At 33.0% G+C, this 15,246-nt stretch overlaps 1 protein-coding gene and 1 long non-coding RNA gene across 2 annotated transcripts; both read right to left on the bottom strand.

Annotated features, from left to right (window-relative positions):
• Positions 1 to 458: 458 nt before the first annotated feature.
• On the bottom strand, positions 459 to 5,919 carry LOC134229669 (protein lin-12-like; the record flags this gene model as incomplete). Its single annotated transcript, XM_062711440.1, has 3 exons — positions 5,796 to 5,919; positions 5,541 to 5,672; positions 459 to 677 (listed from the first exon to the last, which is right to left on the bottom strand). Coding segments are annotated over exons 1-3 (475 nt in total), but the record flags the coding sequence as incomplete, so codon positions are not given.
• Positions 5,920 to 12,388: 6,469 nt separating this feature from the next.
• LOC134229679 (uncharacterized) lies at positions 12,389 to 12,976 on the bottom strand. Its single transcript, XR_009984223.1, has 3 exons — positions 12,861 to 12,976; positions 12,505 to 12,684; positions 12,389 to 12,419 (listed from the first exon to the last, which is right to left on the bottom strand). It is a non-coding gene; the product is annotated as an uncharacterized LOC134229679 (long non-coding RNA).
• Between the last annotated feature and the right edge of the window lie 2,270 nt (positions 12,977 to 15,246).

Genomic DNA, 15,246 nt, shown 5'->3' with positions numbered 1-15,246 from the left:
TTGAATTTCCTTCACTTAACTATACTTTGTGGTAAGATTGTTTGAAATTGGTCCGTTGGTTCTTGAGAAGATGAAATGTGAAAAGTTAACAACGACGATCGACGACAAACACAAATATTGCTCAGAAAAGCTCAATTGAGCCTTAGGCTCAGGTGAGCTAAAGCTAAAACGTGCTTAACATAACAATTAAACTTTACATGATTTGAATTCAATTCTAAAGAGAAATTGTTTTCCCTTTTTATAGTTTTATGCTTAAGGATTCAATTGTGTAGCTATTAATTTCTTTTCTGAAGTATTTCTTAGGCCCTGCATAAACCTATGCCAAAGCAAGTGTGACAGTTTTTCTAATTAAAACTTTAAATTATCTGTGATCTTTCTATATTTTGATTCGTATTTAACAATTGGTATATGTTTTATCTTTATAAATATATTATAGCAAAAGAACTATAAATATCTACCTTCCTTGGTTTCTTTCTCACAATAGAGACCTTCAAACCCCTTTCTGCAATAACATTCGAACGAATTGTTTCCAGTATCGTTGCAATGTCCCTGGTTTTTACAAAGGCCTGGTACACAAACATTGGGTGGTATCTCACACTGGTCTCCACTGAAGCCTGATGAACAATTACAATCTGATGATGAACATTCCTTTGAGGCTCTACATGTGTTGTTGTCATCTAAATACATGAGTCATGTTTAAAGGAACATATCAATGCAAATTATTCACAAATTTCAGTTTTAAAAAAGACTATATTATCATGAAAGTTAATTTGTTATAAACATATTTGAGACGTATGAATCTCACATTGTCTGTAGTAAAGTTAGGTTAAGATGAGAAGGGAAGTGGTTTAATTTGAAAGTGACGGAATCTGGGAAGTCTTGTAAAGAAGAACCCCGCCCTTCCGTAGATAGCTGGCTGTGGTTAACGATATTCAAATGTAAATCGCAATCTAGGGTAACCCTTAAAAGAAGGAAAATTCTATTATAGAATAGAATTTTCCCCTAAAGCCAGTATGTATGCTCCCCTTCTTAAAAATGAACTGAATATCATGTCATATATTATTTGACTATAAGGAAAATGAATTTAACCATTATGATCTTAATCATCATTACGACATATTAAGGCACTAAATTAAAAATATTTTTAAGGTCATCTGCGATTACAATTGCGACTGCGTATTTGGAGGTGGAAAAGGTTAATTTCCTACCACACCCCCGTTCTCTATCCGTGCAACTTCTTTATGTTCACCAAACTTAAATTACACCTATCTAGAAAAAGATACAAATTACGAAATGCCCTTTGGTCTGCAATTTATCAGTATGTGATTGGTTTCCCTATTGAGAAGTATAAAAAAGTTTATATTTCAGTACCTTAGCTGATCGTCTAAAAATTTGACCGGACCAAGAGTGAGTACTTTGAAGAGCATGGATGAATAAAAATCCAAAGATTAATAAATTTGGGTGAAACAGCCAAGTGTCATTATTGGAACATCCCTCATAATGGAATATTTTTCACAAAGTAGCGGTTATCTTGAGTAAACTATTTTTAGATAAATAAGTTAATTACAGTTTAGGAATTTCATTGTAATCCTGATTACATGTAATATTTTTATATTTTCTTTAAAGATTCGTTAGCCAAGTCTAGTATTCAAACATCTAACTCATGGAATAAACTATCATACACACAACAAAAACATACAAAATAAAGCATTTACTATATGATGTATTAATACCCTGATTGTCAACTTTTCAATCATCAAAAGAAATTATTACCAGTCATAACTCTTTGGGTTTTTTTCTTTTCGAGGGAAGGGGGGGGGGTAGTAAAAATAAATTGATATTTGAGAAAATAACATTTATCCCACATTTAATTGAATTAAAGTCATTAAACATGGTCAGTAACGAAACAAACATATTGATACTAGTTACCATTTTCAAAAGCACAAATTATTATTCAAACAATAAAAAAATAAGTTTTGTTATATTTCAATGCCACGTCTTCAGGCAAGTGTTTTGATATCCAAATTCGAGTTGATTAAAGCTGAACACGATTCGTTAAAGAAATTGTCAGTCAAATTCGATGGTTCACTCACTTTATCTAAGGGACCCTATATAAAGCCGCTTATTCTCTGTTCAGTTTTATCAGTCGTCAAGTGTAGAGGGGAATATGCTACACAGCACTCATGAGCGACAAAAAAATAAGTGTACCTCTAATGCAGAGAATAAGATACCAAAGAAATCAAACAGTTGCACGGGTCATACACACATACATGCAACTGCGTAGATACATGTACTATATTATCGAAAAATGGCGTTTGCCTGTTTACAAGTCGTGTTCAGCTTTAAAATGTCAATAAAAGGATAAACAAATTATGCAATTTAATAATTTCTAAAAACACTAAACCTTATCCATTTTCTTTAAACGTAAAACATTTTAGCATTTCACATGTCTGATGCTTAAATTCGTACACACTAAACAAAATTGCTAACGCATCACCAAATGAATTAAAGTACTATTTTACTTTTCCAAACTTGTTTATGATATATTTGATATATCATTATGTTACCTGAGCAAAAATAAAGCATTTAAATCTATTAATTCATAAATTGCTACAATAATACAATGTAACTAAAGCCTGAACATTTCATTAAAAAAATATGAAAAATTGTGTCCATACGTCTTTGAAGGGATAATAATATTATTTCATATTTTTTGATAAATAATATTTTTTCTTATAATAACTTTTTGTTCTTTATGTTTGTACGAATAAAAAATTCAGAAAAATTACACCGTATCAGCATTTGATCCTAGAGAAGCATGTTAAAACAAGATGGTCATTTTTGCGTTCTTTCATGACACCAAGAGATTTGTCAAACCCATTGCAATGGCGTATTATTTATAATTATAACAATGAGACAAATGTTCAGTTCACAATGAAAAAAATAATAAGTGGTACGTTAGCAATTTTGTCTAGTGTACATCCTTTACTCAGTTTTATATATACATATATATACATTCATGTATTTATGGACCATAACCATGAATATATTTAAGTACTATCTAGTTAGCTGAACACGACTCGTAAATAAACATACCTATTTCGATATTACTATTTGCGATATCAACACCAGGTTATACTCTTCGCATTCGTTATATACGACTGATTTATTGTCACGGGTAGCAATGTGGAATGGCGACCTGTGTTTGTACTGGTTTCTTGCATAACTTTTGTTAACATTTTATCGCAGTTACGTGTATATGTGTTAGCTTGTATACTGCACTGAACTGTACAACTATTGCTTCTTTGGTATCTTACTCTACTGTATTAGAAGAAGTGTTGTAGTTACATGCTTTTTGGTCACTAACGAGTGCTTAATAGCATACGCCCGTCTACACCGGTGTCGACTGATTACACTGCATAGTGACTATGTTATATAGGGGTCCTCAGATATAGAGAGAGTCCGATCGAAAATGACGCACACATTCGGTTTACGAATCGTATTGAGTTTTAAACTTGGGATAATTTGCATAACGGGTGAAGCCTGTTATGCGTAAAATTATCCCACCTTTCCAGCTACACGTATCTTTCGTTGATGTCCCAGGTATACTCTACTATCTTGGCAATGATTCCTTACATTTCCATTGTTATTAACGGGGCCGACTATAGTTTTCTTGTGTGAAAGCTACAATAGCGAAACTCTTCATTTTTATACATTATATAACTTACATTAACTTCAGTGTACATGCAAAGTTTGGGGGAAATCTACCGTCCAGGTATTTTTGAGGGAGTGTCTCAAAATACAGGTACATTTACTATAAGATTATATAGAAAATGCCAATTTTTAGCACTTTAAAGCAAATTATACAAATACTACAATAGACATTTTGTTCAAACTATAATATTTGATGAGTAATACTATATTATACAATATATATAAGAAACACAAAATTCTACCGTCTTGTCACCAGAGGGGGCATCTCAAAATGCAAAAAGAACTTGATTCGGTAATAACCAATATTTGCCCCCCAAATCAAACTTTGATGGAGATATATTTAATTAAGTTTTTAAATAGGGGAGTATATGCTGACTTCAAAGCACTGAATATTTTCATAAGTAATGACGCAATATGTACGTAATGACGTCACAAACATGACGTAAATTTTAGTTTTTTATGAATTTTACAGAAAAATGAACATATTTCGTCGATATTTTGAGTAAAAGTCACCGAGCGCATGTGTGTTCAGGATCAATATTTTGATATAATGTGTAGAATGATAATATCAATGAAATATGTCAATATTGTTCCTGAACAAACTTGCGCTCTATAAATTTTAAAGCTAAAGTTGTTGAAATTTTGTCCATTTTGTCCTCTTTCTGAAAAAGGATATGAAATCGGACTAGTTTGTGACGTCATAAAAACAAAAATTGTGAATACACTGCTTTGACACAATAATATTTTCTGTTAATTTATATTTCTCATACAATTTATTGAATTCAGCACATTTCAGGAAATTTTCAAAATTTGACTTTTGTGGGGGCAAATATATGCAATATACCGCATATGGTTCTTTAGCAAATTTTACTATTTTTATAGAGTATTACAAAATATTACGTGCACAATGGATTCATATGAAAACAAAATAAAAATATTGGAGATATTTTCAAATTTCTATGTTTTAAATTCCAAAAGCGTATATTTATTACTTTTTCTTTAATAATATTTTTATTACTCCTTTCTTTAGGAGCTACAGATTATCATAACGTCAAAAACACACTGCAACGACGTCTACCTACCTATCAGTTGCAAAATCGGTTGAAAAATCAGTTATATCAAATTGTAATTACATTTTTATATCTACAATTTCTTAATTTTGTTTGATTTTAATAATTAAGCAAAAAAAGTTGCATTAAACAGTAAATACGCTTTTTACAATGATGCACGAAATATTGCGAAATGGAAACTATAGTCGGCCCCCTTAAATATAACCCCCATGTCCATTTCGATAGTCCCCGCTAACTGACGTCAAATACAAAGACAGACACACGATCTGTACAGGCATATTAGGCCCCAGACATAGCCGCACGAGAATTACATGCATATTAGGCCTCTCAAGCTCTTATCGATTGGTGAAATTTACATTTCAGTAGAATGGTAAAGAAATCAACTCAACTAATTTTCAAAACAAATCACAGAGAAAACAAATAGAAATGGAAATATATATGAATGTCACATTTGACCCATGAACTTTGTAAAAATACATCTAGCTACCTGTATGGGCATATATCAAATCATGATCGAAGAATGATAAAATTATATTGTCTACAAGTAAGATATAAAAACTTATCCTCTCAAAGAATTAAAAATGAGTTTGAGAATAGTTTTAAAAAGCTTCACATCTTCACAACATCATTTTTCCTTATTCAATCTCTCTAAAAAATACAAAATGACTAGTTTTACAAGCAAATAAGTTTAAAATCAATTTAGTTTTGCCAACAGCTGGCGCTGAAATGAAAGAAAAGCGTGTTGTATTGGCTTACCATTTATCAGCAATTGAATATAAGTGGGCGTGGAAAACTCGATATCTATAAAATAAACTCCCTCTGGCCACATAGATTTTAAAATATTTCCCGAAATCGCGTCTTTTATAAGGAAAACGCAAATTTCTAACCCTGTGAAAAAAATTAACAGAAATCGTAAGTGCTAAAAGTCTAATTCATATTAAACATCTGACATCATGCATAAAGATCTATTTAGAAATTTCTTTACAAGATTACGAATGTAAGACGTTTTACCTTTCTGATCTGAGGGAAATTCGACGGAATGAGAACGTCCAAACACAGCATAATATTCATCAGTAAATAAGGAATTCCCTTGCATTTCGTAACTGCGAAATGTGTTTCCGATGGTCTGATTCATATTAAGGGTCCAGGTATCCCCACTGACGCTGATAAACACTCTTAAAGTGTTCCATTCTTCAACAGCATTGCCTTTGATATGCAACGTCTTGCTGTTATATTTCCGAAAATAAAAACATATATGTACATTGATTTCTTCCTATACGAGTGGATTAAGCCGTAGTAGATTAAATAGAAAGAATATATAAATCGTAGCAAATTTATTCCAACTATTGTAGACTTACTTTTGGTATGTAATGTGTAAGTCGTACTGCAGATCATGTTGAGATAAAGATATAATTAGAACTTTGTTTACGGAATTCGTCTCCTGCTTGATTAATAGAACGTCTTCTCCATTGATCTCCATTACTCGAAAACAAAACAACAGAACAACGGCTGTATGCGGTTTACTTCTACCTCCGATCAAAATTGAACTGCTACTGCTTTTAAGTTTTACCAAAAATCCTATGAAATGATAAAAAAAATGTGTCATAGCATTTACTTTTGCTAATGTACTTTTGTGCTGCATATCTTTTATTTATGCTCCCGAAATGGAAGACAAGGTTAGCTTTTTTAAAAAAGCTGATTGTCAGCCACTGGAATACAGAAAGTTTCTTTCTTGTTTTGTAATGGTTTATGATTTGATCTACCCATCATGTTGTGTTCCTTAAATGTAATAAATGCCATTGTAAGAAAATTTAAATTAGTTGTAATAATTATTGTTTTCTTATTTGTAACGTAATGCCACATACATAATAAATAATAAAGCATAGAATATTTTTTTTTAATTCTGCATCGTGACCATTACAATGATCTCCAATAAATTCTCTTCGGCGCAGACATCAGAGAAAGTTCATCTTATACAGGTAAATGAACAAAAGCCACCATGGCAACTAAGATCACGTTAAATTCTATAAAAATGATATGCAGATTATGATGAATAAAAGGAAGGTAGACTTTGTGTTAGATCGTTTTTAAATATTATTAAATAACAGTTTTCATTTGTGTGCATTTCGAGGCAATGCATGGGGGGGGGGGGGCATACTGCATCTATATTTCATTTAATTTCTAAGTTTGAGCATCCATTTTCGTGTTATTAGGAAAGAAAAGAATTGCTTCCAAAAAAGTAATGAACGCCACAGAAAACAATTTTAAATGCAAATTCTAAATATGTTTACACATGCAGTATGCGTATACATGTACACAAAATGTCTTTGAGGATGTCTATCATCATAGCAAAACTATAGATTAAAAAACTGGAATTCATTCCCCCTCTCTCCTTTCATTGGGGGAGGGGGGGTGTTGACCCAGTCTATAAATCAGCACAGTTCTCTCAGCTATCGCATTTCCACTGTGGTCTCACATGTGGGCGCGGTTCACGTGCACAAGCGGCACTTACACGTCTATCATCATTTAAGGGGGATGTACAAGCCATATTGGATCTAGTCTGGTGTAAAATAAGAAATACCAAGAATGCGCTTAATACTCTACTAAACTAGCCCAAAGTTACTCAAAGTGCTAATGCACTAATTACCTACTATTAGAGACCAAAATCAGTTAATAATTAAGTTTATTTTGTTTTAATCAGGAGGAAATTAATCATGTTAGAACTGCGCAGCTACAGCATTCACGAGATGAAAAATGCATTGAATTTAGTGTTAGTTTGATTCATTGATAATATGGCTACAACCATTTGTTTCGCGTTTTTCTTGTCATTATCCATAATTCTTAAAAATTTGATTTTTCATATGGGTGTCTTCCTGAGGCCATGTGTTTATTTCGTCCGCCATTCCTCTGTCACACAGAGTTCGAATAGCATTGGTTTTAGAATAAATGCGACCATAATAACATCAAGACAAGAAATTACTAGGTAATAATCATTAGGTTATATTACTTACTACTTTTATTTGTTGCATTGCATCGTCTGATTAATGAAAAAAAAGCGATTTTAACCCCACTCCAGCAAATCGGGAAAAACTGTTCTGTTTACAGCTCGAGTTTCCTCGATAATATCATTCCACTGAGCACGTGGTTGGCATGTGCATATATCTGCTGAGAATAGATGCGTTTATTACCATGATTATATTTAATTTTTCATGGAACAAGTCTTGATGATTTGTTGGTTTCATTAAAACTCAAGAAAAAAGATAAAACATGTCCTAAACATATGTGATTACGGCGGGTCTTTTTTCTGTGGCGATAGAAGTTATTTTCAAATGGGGCACTGCAAGGAGGATGCTTAGCATTTAATTTGAAAATGTTAAACAATATGCGGTGCATGAAAAACAAATTGTAATTACATGTCTTACATTCGAAAAGTTGGTACATGTGTCTATTTTGTTTAGCACTTAGATAGAAAAAATAGGCAGTTATAGGATTCCCTTCAGGCACCTCACATAAATAGCTAGATTGTTTGCAATGAACCACACATTGTATGGAGTAATGTTTGGACATAAAAACGCATCATGTCTCATTATGTTGACAACATTGTAAGCTCTCGCTCATTGAACATACGAAGCTTGATAAAATATATTGAGTTGTTTCTTTGAAATTTTGAAGCAAGCACAATGTTTGCGAAGAAAAGTCCACTGCATATGCTATGTCTATCACGCAAAAAGAAATGAGAGGCTACCCCCCCCCCCCCCAAAAAAAAATCCTATGTTTGTTTTTCAAAATAGTGCCAAAGATTAAAAAATTTTGCATTACTAAGTATGTGATGGAACATGTACTAGCCTTATAAGACAATCTGTTATAAAAATATTTGGTTGCCCTCTCTCCCGATCTACTGCCTAGAAATGGCCCGACTAATTTTTTTTTTTTTTTTACATCCCATTACATGTTTTTTTTTTTTTCTTCCGTCAACGAATATGTCATTCATATCGATTTTATGTGTTTAATTTCTTTGTGTTTCATTGGTGATAATTAAAATTTTGATATATATTATATGTTATCTGTGGCAAACTTACAAACTCTTAATTCTTAACTTTGACGGTGCTCATTTTTCCTTACCTGGAATCAAAGAGTTTAAGATTTTTTTCTTTGATATCAATAAGTACATTATTTAACAACTGTTCGATAATAATACTAAATAAATTACTTCAAGCCATACTATAACACATTTCCTCTTTTTATCGGCCGCAGCAGTGGCCGATCTATTTGTGGTTGTGTTAGAAAGCGCACATGGGTAAATGAGACGTTATTATACCCCCCGCTTGAAAAGTGGGGGTATATAGTAATCGGTATTTCCGTCCGTCCGTCCGTCCGTCCGTCTGTCTGTCCGTCCGTCTGTTACGCTTTGGGGTACCCATCTCTTATCCGCAACTCCTCTCATACCACTGAATGAAATGTGATGAAACTTTCACAGAATCTTTATTACATGTTGCCATTGTGCACCTCCTATTTTACTTTTTGATCCGACACATATTTTGGGTTTCCCGGCCACAGGAAAACATGGACTTTTTCACCAGTTATAACCATATGGGAGGCGGGGGGTATCATTTAGTGAGCTCATCGCTCACAGTACCTCTAGTTTTTGTATTAGTTCAGTAAAATAATTTTGAATGATGACAAGTGTAAAACCATGAGTAAAATATTTTTAAAAATGGCTTTAAACTAAGTATTATTTGTTGTTAATTATGTTTCAACTTCATTGTCATTTCTCATCAGATAATTGACAATTTATGGTTATACAAAAAGAGTTTACAATAGATACTCCCCGACTTGGGAGTGTGTAAGATATGGAAGAATATCGTCATAATTTTCCGGATAATAATGACGTTGTAAAAGTGCATGGTTAATAAGAATTGAAAAGTTCAACTTGTAAAAAAAATTGTTTTGAATATGCTACAGCTGCGAATGACATAAGGATAATATCTCTACATTTTGCACCGTGCCTTGCAGCATAGCCTATCCTGCAGAATCCAGTGACATTATCATGTGACAAAGATCCAGGGTATTTTAGCACGTGGTTCATATTAAGAGGCCTACATCTTTATTTTGATGAAACTAAATTCTTATCATTTCTCATTGAATTTATTACATCGATAAATTCATTTTTAGAGCACAGGCACTAAAATTTCTACTTATCTTTTTTTTAATTATTCTGAAATAAAAATGATCACTTTTTCAGCTTTGAATATCGTGTGCTTTCCTAGCATAGATGAATTGATTTAAATTGTGAAATTCCTTTTTGAAATGCAGAATTTTGTTTGCGGCCGATTTGATGCTTTGCATCAATTTAACTTGTAAAAGTGTTCATACTATTTGAAATATTTTGCAACTTTAATTCTCTTCTACATTTAAAGATTGTTATGTCCCTCCATATTAAGAAGAGGTCTGGAAAACAAAATTCTGTGCTAAAAATAGACCACGTGCTGCTATGCATGAACTACTTTCATGGTTCTTTAAACTCTTTTTGAAGACAACGATACCTTGTTTTGAACTTGAAATTATCATTTAAAAGTGAAAAATTTAGACATTTTCTCAACAAATGGTTGTAGAGAGAACATTGATGCACAGTTTGCATATTTTTTTGGATTTTTTAAGGCTCTGCTGAATTCTGTAGCTGCGCAGTTCTAAGGAGCATATCAAAAGCATTTTTCTGCAAAAGTATAGATTATATATGCACAACATGCATTCAGTTATGCATATTTATTGTATCTTTATCATAAGGACTTTAAATTTGATCAAAATATGATGTATTTTAGCCATCTGAAGAAATGTTTACATTTTGTTCTCACAGCATTAAAGGTGGCCGTACATCCCCCTTAAATTATAAGAATTTTCTGTCTTACAGTGGTCTTCTAGCTGATGTTTTCATAACTTCCATCATTAGAGTGAAGGGAAATTGATCTTTTTTTTCACTATTTTGGGACCTTTGTGGCAAGTGGATTGTTGTGTGAATTCCGACCAGTACATGTCTTATGCAAGGCATTGAATACTGATCGAGGGAGTCTAGCATCAGGCATCCAGAGGAATACACAATTTAAATCTTCGGCTTGCAATGGCGATTGAGGGAATAAATGTACTTATCATCTATTAGAAGCAAAGAAATATTTTCATAGTATCATTTAAAAACTGACAAATATCCCATCTAGAAGCTGAATAGTCTATGTCATAAATTTTCGTCGAGAACGACGAAGAACAATGCAGTCTATAAATAGATCGCGGTTGTGTGTGCGTGTAGAAGCACGCCCTCTGGTTGGAAAAAATTGTGCAAATCTTTTTCCCAGAATTCCGATTAACGCAAGCGCACTTGCAGTTTCATCCTAACGTAACTAGTCAGCCCGGGGGCTGACTAATTAGGGTTATATCGTTTTTGTCGTGTCCATCCCTCTCTCTCTGTCTGTCTGTTTGTCCGCAAAAACTTTAACTTTGCCCATAACTTGACCTTCATATTTGACATGTGTATTCTTTGTGACAAGACCTTCACTTGAATACCACCAAATTTGACCTATTGACCTTGGAGTTTGACACACTTTTACTCTAAAACTTTTATTTGGCCATAACTTTTGAATGGTAAGGGCCAAGACATTCATACTTCACGTATGCATTCTTCGTGTCAAAACCTTCCATTGGATACCTTTAACCTTGGCCATAACTTTCAAACTGTAAGGGTTAGGGTTTCAAACTCTCCATAAGTAATCCTTGTGACAATACCTTTTGTTGGATACCAACAACTTTGACCCTTTGATCTTGGAGTTTGGCCTTCTTTTTAAAGACTTTAACCTTGGCAATAACTTTTGATCGGTTACAGTTAGGGTTTTCATACTTCACATGTATTATTGTGCCATAAACAAAAAATCTTGACCCTTTGACCTTGACCCCGGAGTTTGACCTACTTTTGAAAACATTTATCTTGGTCATAACTTTTGAACAGGTCTACATTCTTTTTACTATTAAATTTAAACGTGTGTGTCCTGTATGAATTATTGCTAAAAATCATTTACCTGAGCATGAAAAGCTTTGTGTTTCCTGTACGTTCCACATATCACTTGATACGTTCTGCGAAGGACACAGAATCTTAGCTACTTCTCCATCTTCACAGTTTGTCACTAAGCATAATTGCCAACGGTAAACATCAAAACAATTTGTTATAGATGAATTGCAAATATTTTTCTGTAATATTTCCTGGCATGTCCATTCTGAAAAAAAGATCGAACTAATCTTAACAAATATATGCCAACTATTTTCCAATACTACTTTGTTTAAAAATTTAGGTACTAAATATGCATTTAATATACATAGATAGATAATGTAAGTTGTAAAACGTACGTTTAACACTAACATCAAGTAGATAGTGTTCCTTATTTTCTGATCTATCTGACACTTCGCAGTGTACGGTTGATATACCAAGCGGTAACAATCCATTGGACTGCTGCCCTGTAGAGCAATTTATAAACGCAATTCCATCGTTATCTGTTGCTGAGGGTAAATCCCAACTGACGTTCATCCGAGAAGAGTTTGAATTTATAATTGCAATTATTTTACTAGGGTATTTTCTAATGAAGGGTCGACAAACATCTGAAAGATGAAAATCAATCTCAACAGATAATTTTAGTTTAATTTTGTAATAGTTGGTTCCGAAGTTTTCTGATATAAATCTTACCATAGCATTTCTCGTTAATCACGGATTGAGACCAGTTCAACGTTTTTTCACAGGAAACTGGCTGCAAAACATTTGGTCTAAATTCGTTCAAACATTTCAAAATGCACACTGAACCTTCTCCATAATCGTTTGTACATTCGAAATAACCATTGTCTGGAGAAGGGAGATCACTACAGCGACCTTTTAAAAAAATATACATGTATTCAGTTGTGAAAACAAGTTGCATTTCTGATATGTGTATCTTAATCCATATGTCGAGATGTTAAAAGTTAAGACGTCGTTTGTTGAAAAATCATACATACCCGGTACATGTACATTAAAGATATTTATTAATATAATTACTTCTTACTACTTACTTCTTACTGCAAACAATACCAAACAATGGTCACTTCCGAATGAGTCTGTGGCTCTGTAAAGGATTTCATGCAGACCTACACTGAATTCAGTACCGTTCTCTTGCCCGGAAACACGCTGCACCCTAGTTTTGAGGTGTATACATTTATGTATATATATATATATATATATATATAGAGAGAGAGAGAGACAGAGAGAGAGAGAGAGAGAGAGAGAGAGAGAGAGAGAGAGAGAGAGAGAGAGAGTTGTGATGCACATTTGGAATTATAATTTTTTCTAAAAAAAAAATTCAAAAACTTACTGTACTTGTTTTCCATCTCCGCTAATTGCAACCACCTCTGGCCATGTGACGTTTGTTTGTGATGTATGTGTGTCAACATAGAAATTACCTAGATATCCTGGACATTCTGTGAAGACAGGTTTGGATGATTCGGTATTTGGCTTTGTTCCTGTCAATAGAAACATCATGCATGTCTATGAAAAAGCAAGGCAAAAAAAAAAACAACAAACAAACAAACACAAAAACAATCAAAAAACCAACAACAACAACAACAAACAATACACAAGATATATAAGGTCTTTTTGCCAACATTCTGTAAGGAAAAAATCATTAAAAGCATTTTTTCTGAATATGTTGAAAGAATTCTCGAAGGTGAAATATCCCTCTGCTCCAAATTTCACCAATATTTTCTTTTCAATTCCCAACATTGATGTTCATTAAAAAGAATAACAAAATTCAAATGGTAAATGATTCGGAGTAAGAAGCATTGCTTAGGTAATTTTAACATGCTGTTGCCTAAATATAAAGTGTATGGTGTACCAAAAGAATTGAATTTCCTCAATCTTTCGAAAATTCTTTCGAATATTGGTTTGAAAAAAAAAATGATTAGTTGTCTGACGTCACGGCGTCAGACAGTACTAGATTTAACCAGGGCTTATTTATGCAGTCGTTCCATGAAATTGTTTAGATAGTTTGATGGTGGAAATTTCGATACATGCATAATCTCCAAAGACGCATGTAGTTCTTCCCAGGAGGAAATGAGCTTTTATTTACATTACTGAATGATCTTTTCTTTAGTATAATCCGTGCTTTCATCTTTCATGTCCGCTTCAGTTCTTTATAAAAAATGCCTTTTTATATAAATGTCACTGTTTTGTGTTGTGTATCAAAGTTTAATCATTTTACATGTTTTGGTTAAATAATTGATTACTTATTTTCAGTAAAATTTACCTTGACATTGAATAACTAGTACCTAAACATTAGGCATGTGGTCAAATATTTTTCTTTTAGTTGCCCTGCTCCAAGTATTGTAAAAACTGATAATACAGTGCCTGAGAGAAATGCAGTGAAAACAGAAAAAATGTCTTATTCAAGTTCGCTTTTAATTCTCTATTGTGTAAATAGATTTGTATGTCGCTGAAGTGTTATACTACCTATCCAACGATTATATTTTGGACGATATTACATTGTAAATTAGTTTGCATCTTCTTGTTTCTTTTCCCAGATGCTTCAGTTCAGAATTTCATCAATCAATTACGTAACAGTGTTAAGTAGAAAATAATTGTACATTAAATGTTTTGAGAATCAATGAAAGCTTTCAAGAACAGCAGGGGAATGGTCAGCATGTGTAACGCTCTGCCAAGATTGTTATTGTCTGACGTCACGGCGTCAGACAGTACTAGATTTAACCAGGGCTTATTTATGCAGTCGTTCCATGAAATTGTTTAGATAGCTCGATGGTGGAAAATTCGATACATGCATAATCTCCAAAGACGCATGTAGTTGGTCCCAGGAGGAAATGAGCTTTCATTTACATTACTGAATGATCTTGTCTTTAGTATAATCTGTGCTTTCATCTTTGAACAGGTCCGCTTCAGTTCTCTATAAAAAATGCCTTTATATTATATAAATCTCACTGTTTTGCACTGTGTATCAAAGATTAAGTTATTTTACATGTTATGGTTAAATGGGTAATTGATTGCCTATTTTCAGTAAAACTATACCTTGACATTGAATTACCAGCACCTAAACATCAGGCACGTGGTCAAATATTTTTTCTTAGTTGCCCTGCTCCAAGTATTGTAAAAACTGATAATACGGTACCTCAGAAAAATGCAGTGAAAACAGAAAAAAATGTCTTATTCAAGTTCGCTTTTAATTCTTTATTGTATAGATTTGTTTGTTGTTGAAGTGTTATACTTCACTCCTATCCAACGATTATATTTTGGACGATATTACATTGTAAATTAGTTTGCTTCTTCTCGTTTCTTTTCCCATGCAGATGCTTCGGTCCAGAATTTCATCAATCAATTACGTAACAGTGTTAAGTAGAGAATCATTGTACATCAAATGGTTTGAAAAGCAATGCAAGCTTTCAAGAACAGCAG

This window comes from Saccostrea cucullata, unplaced genomic scaffold, assembly GCF_032062105.1.
Source record: "Saccostrea cucullata isolate Sc308-1 unplaced genomic scaffold, CSIRO_AGI_Scuc_v1 ctg14763, whole genome shotgun sequence".
NCBI lineage: Eukaryota > Metazoa > Mollusca > Bivalvia > Ostreida > Ostreidae > Saccostrea > Saccostrea cuccullata.
Note: the sequence above shows the minus strand (reverse complement) of the source record. Positions and strands in the feature narration are given on the sequence as shown.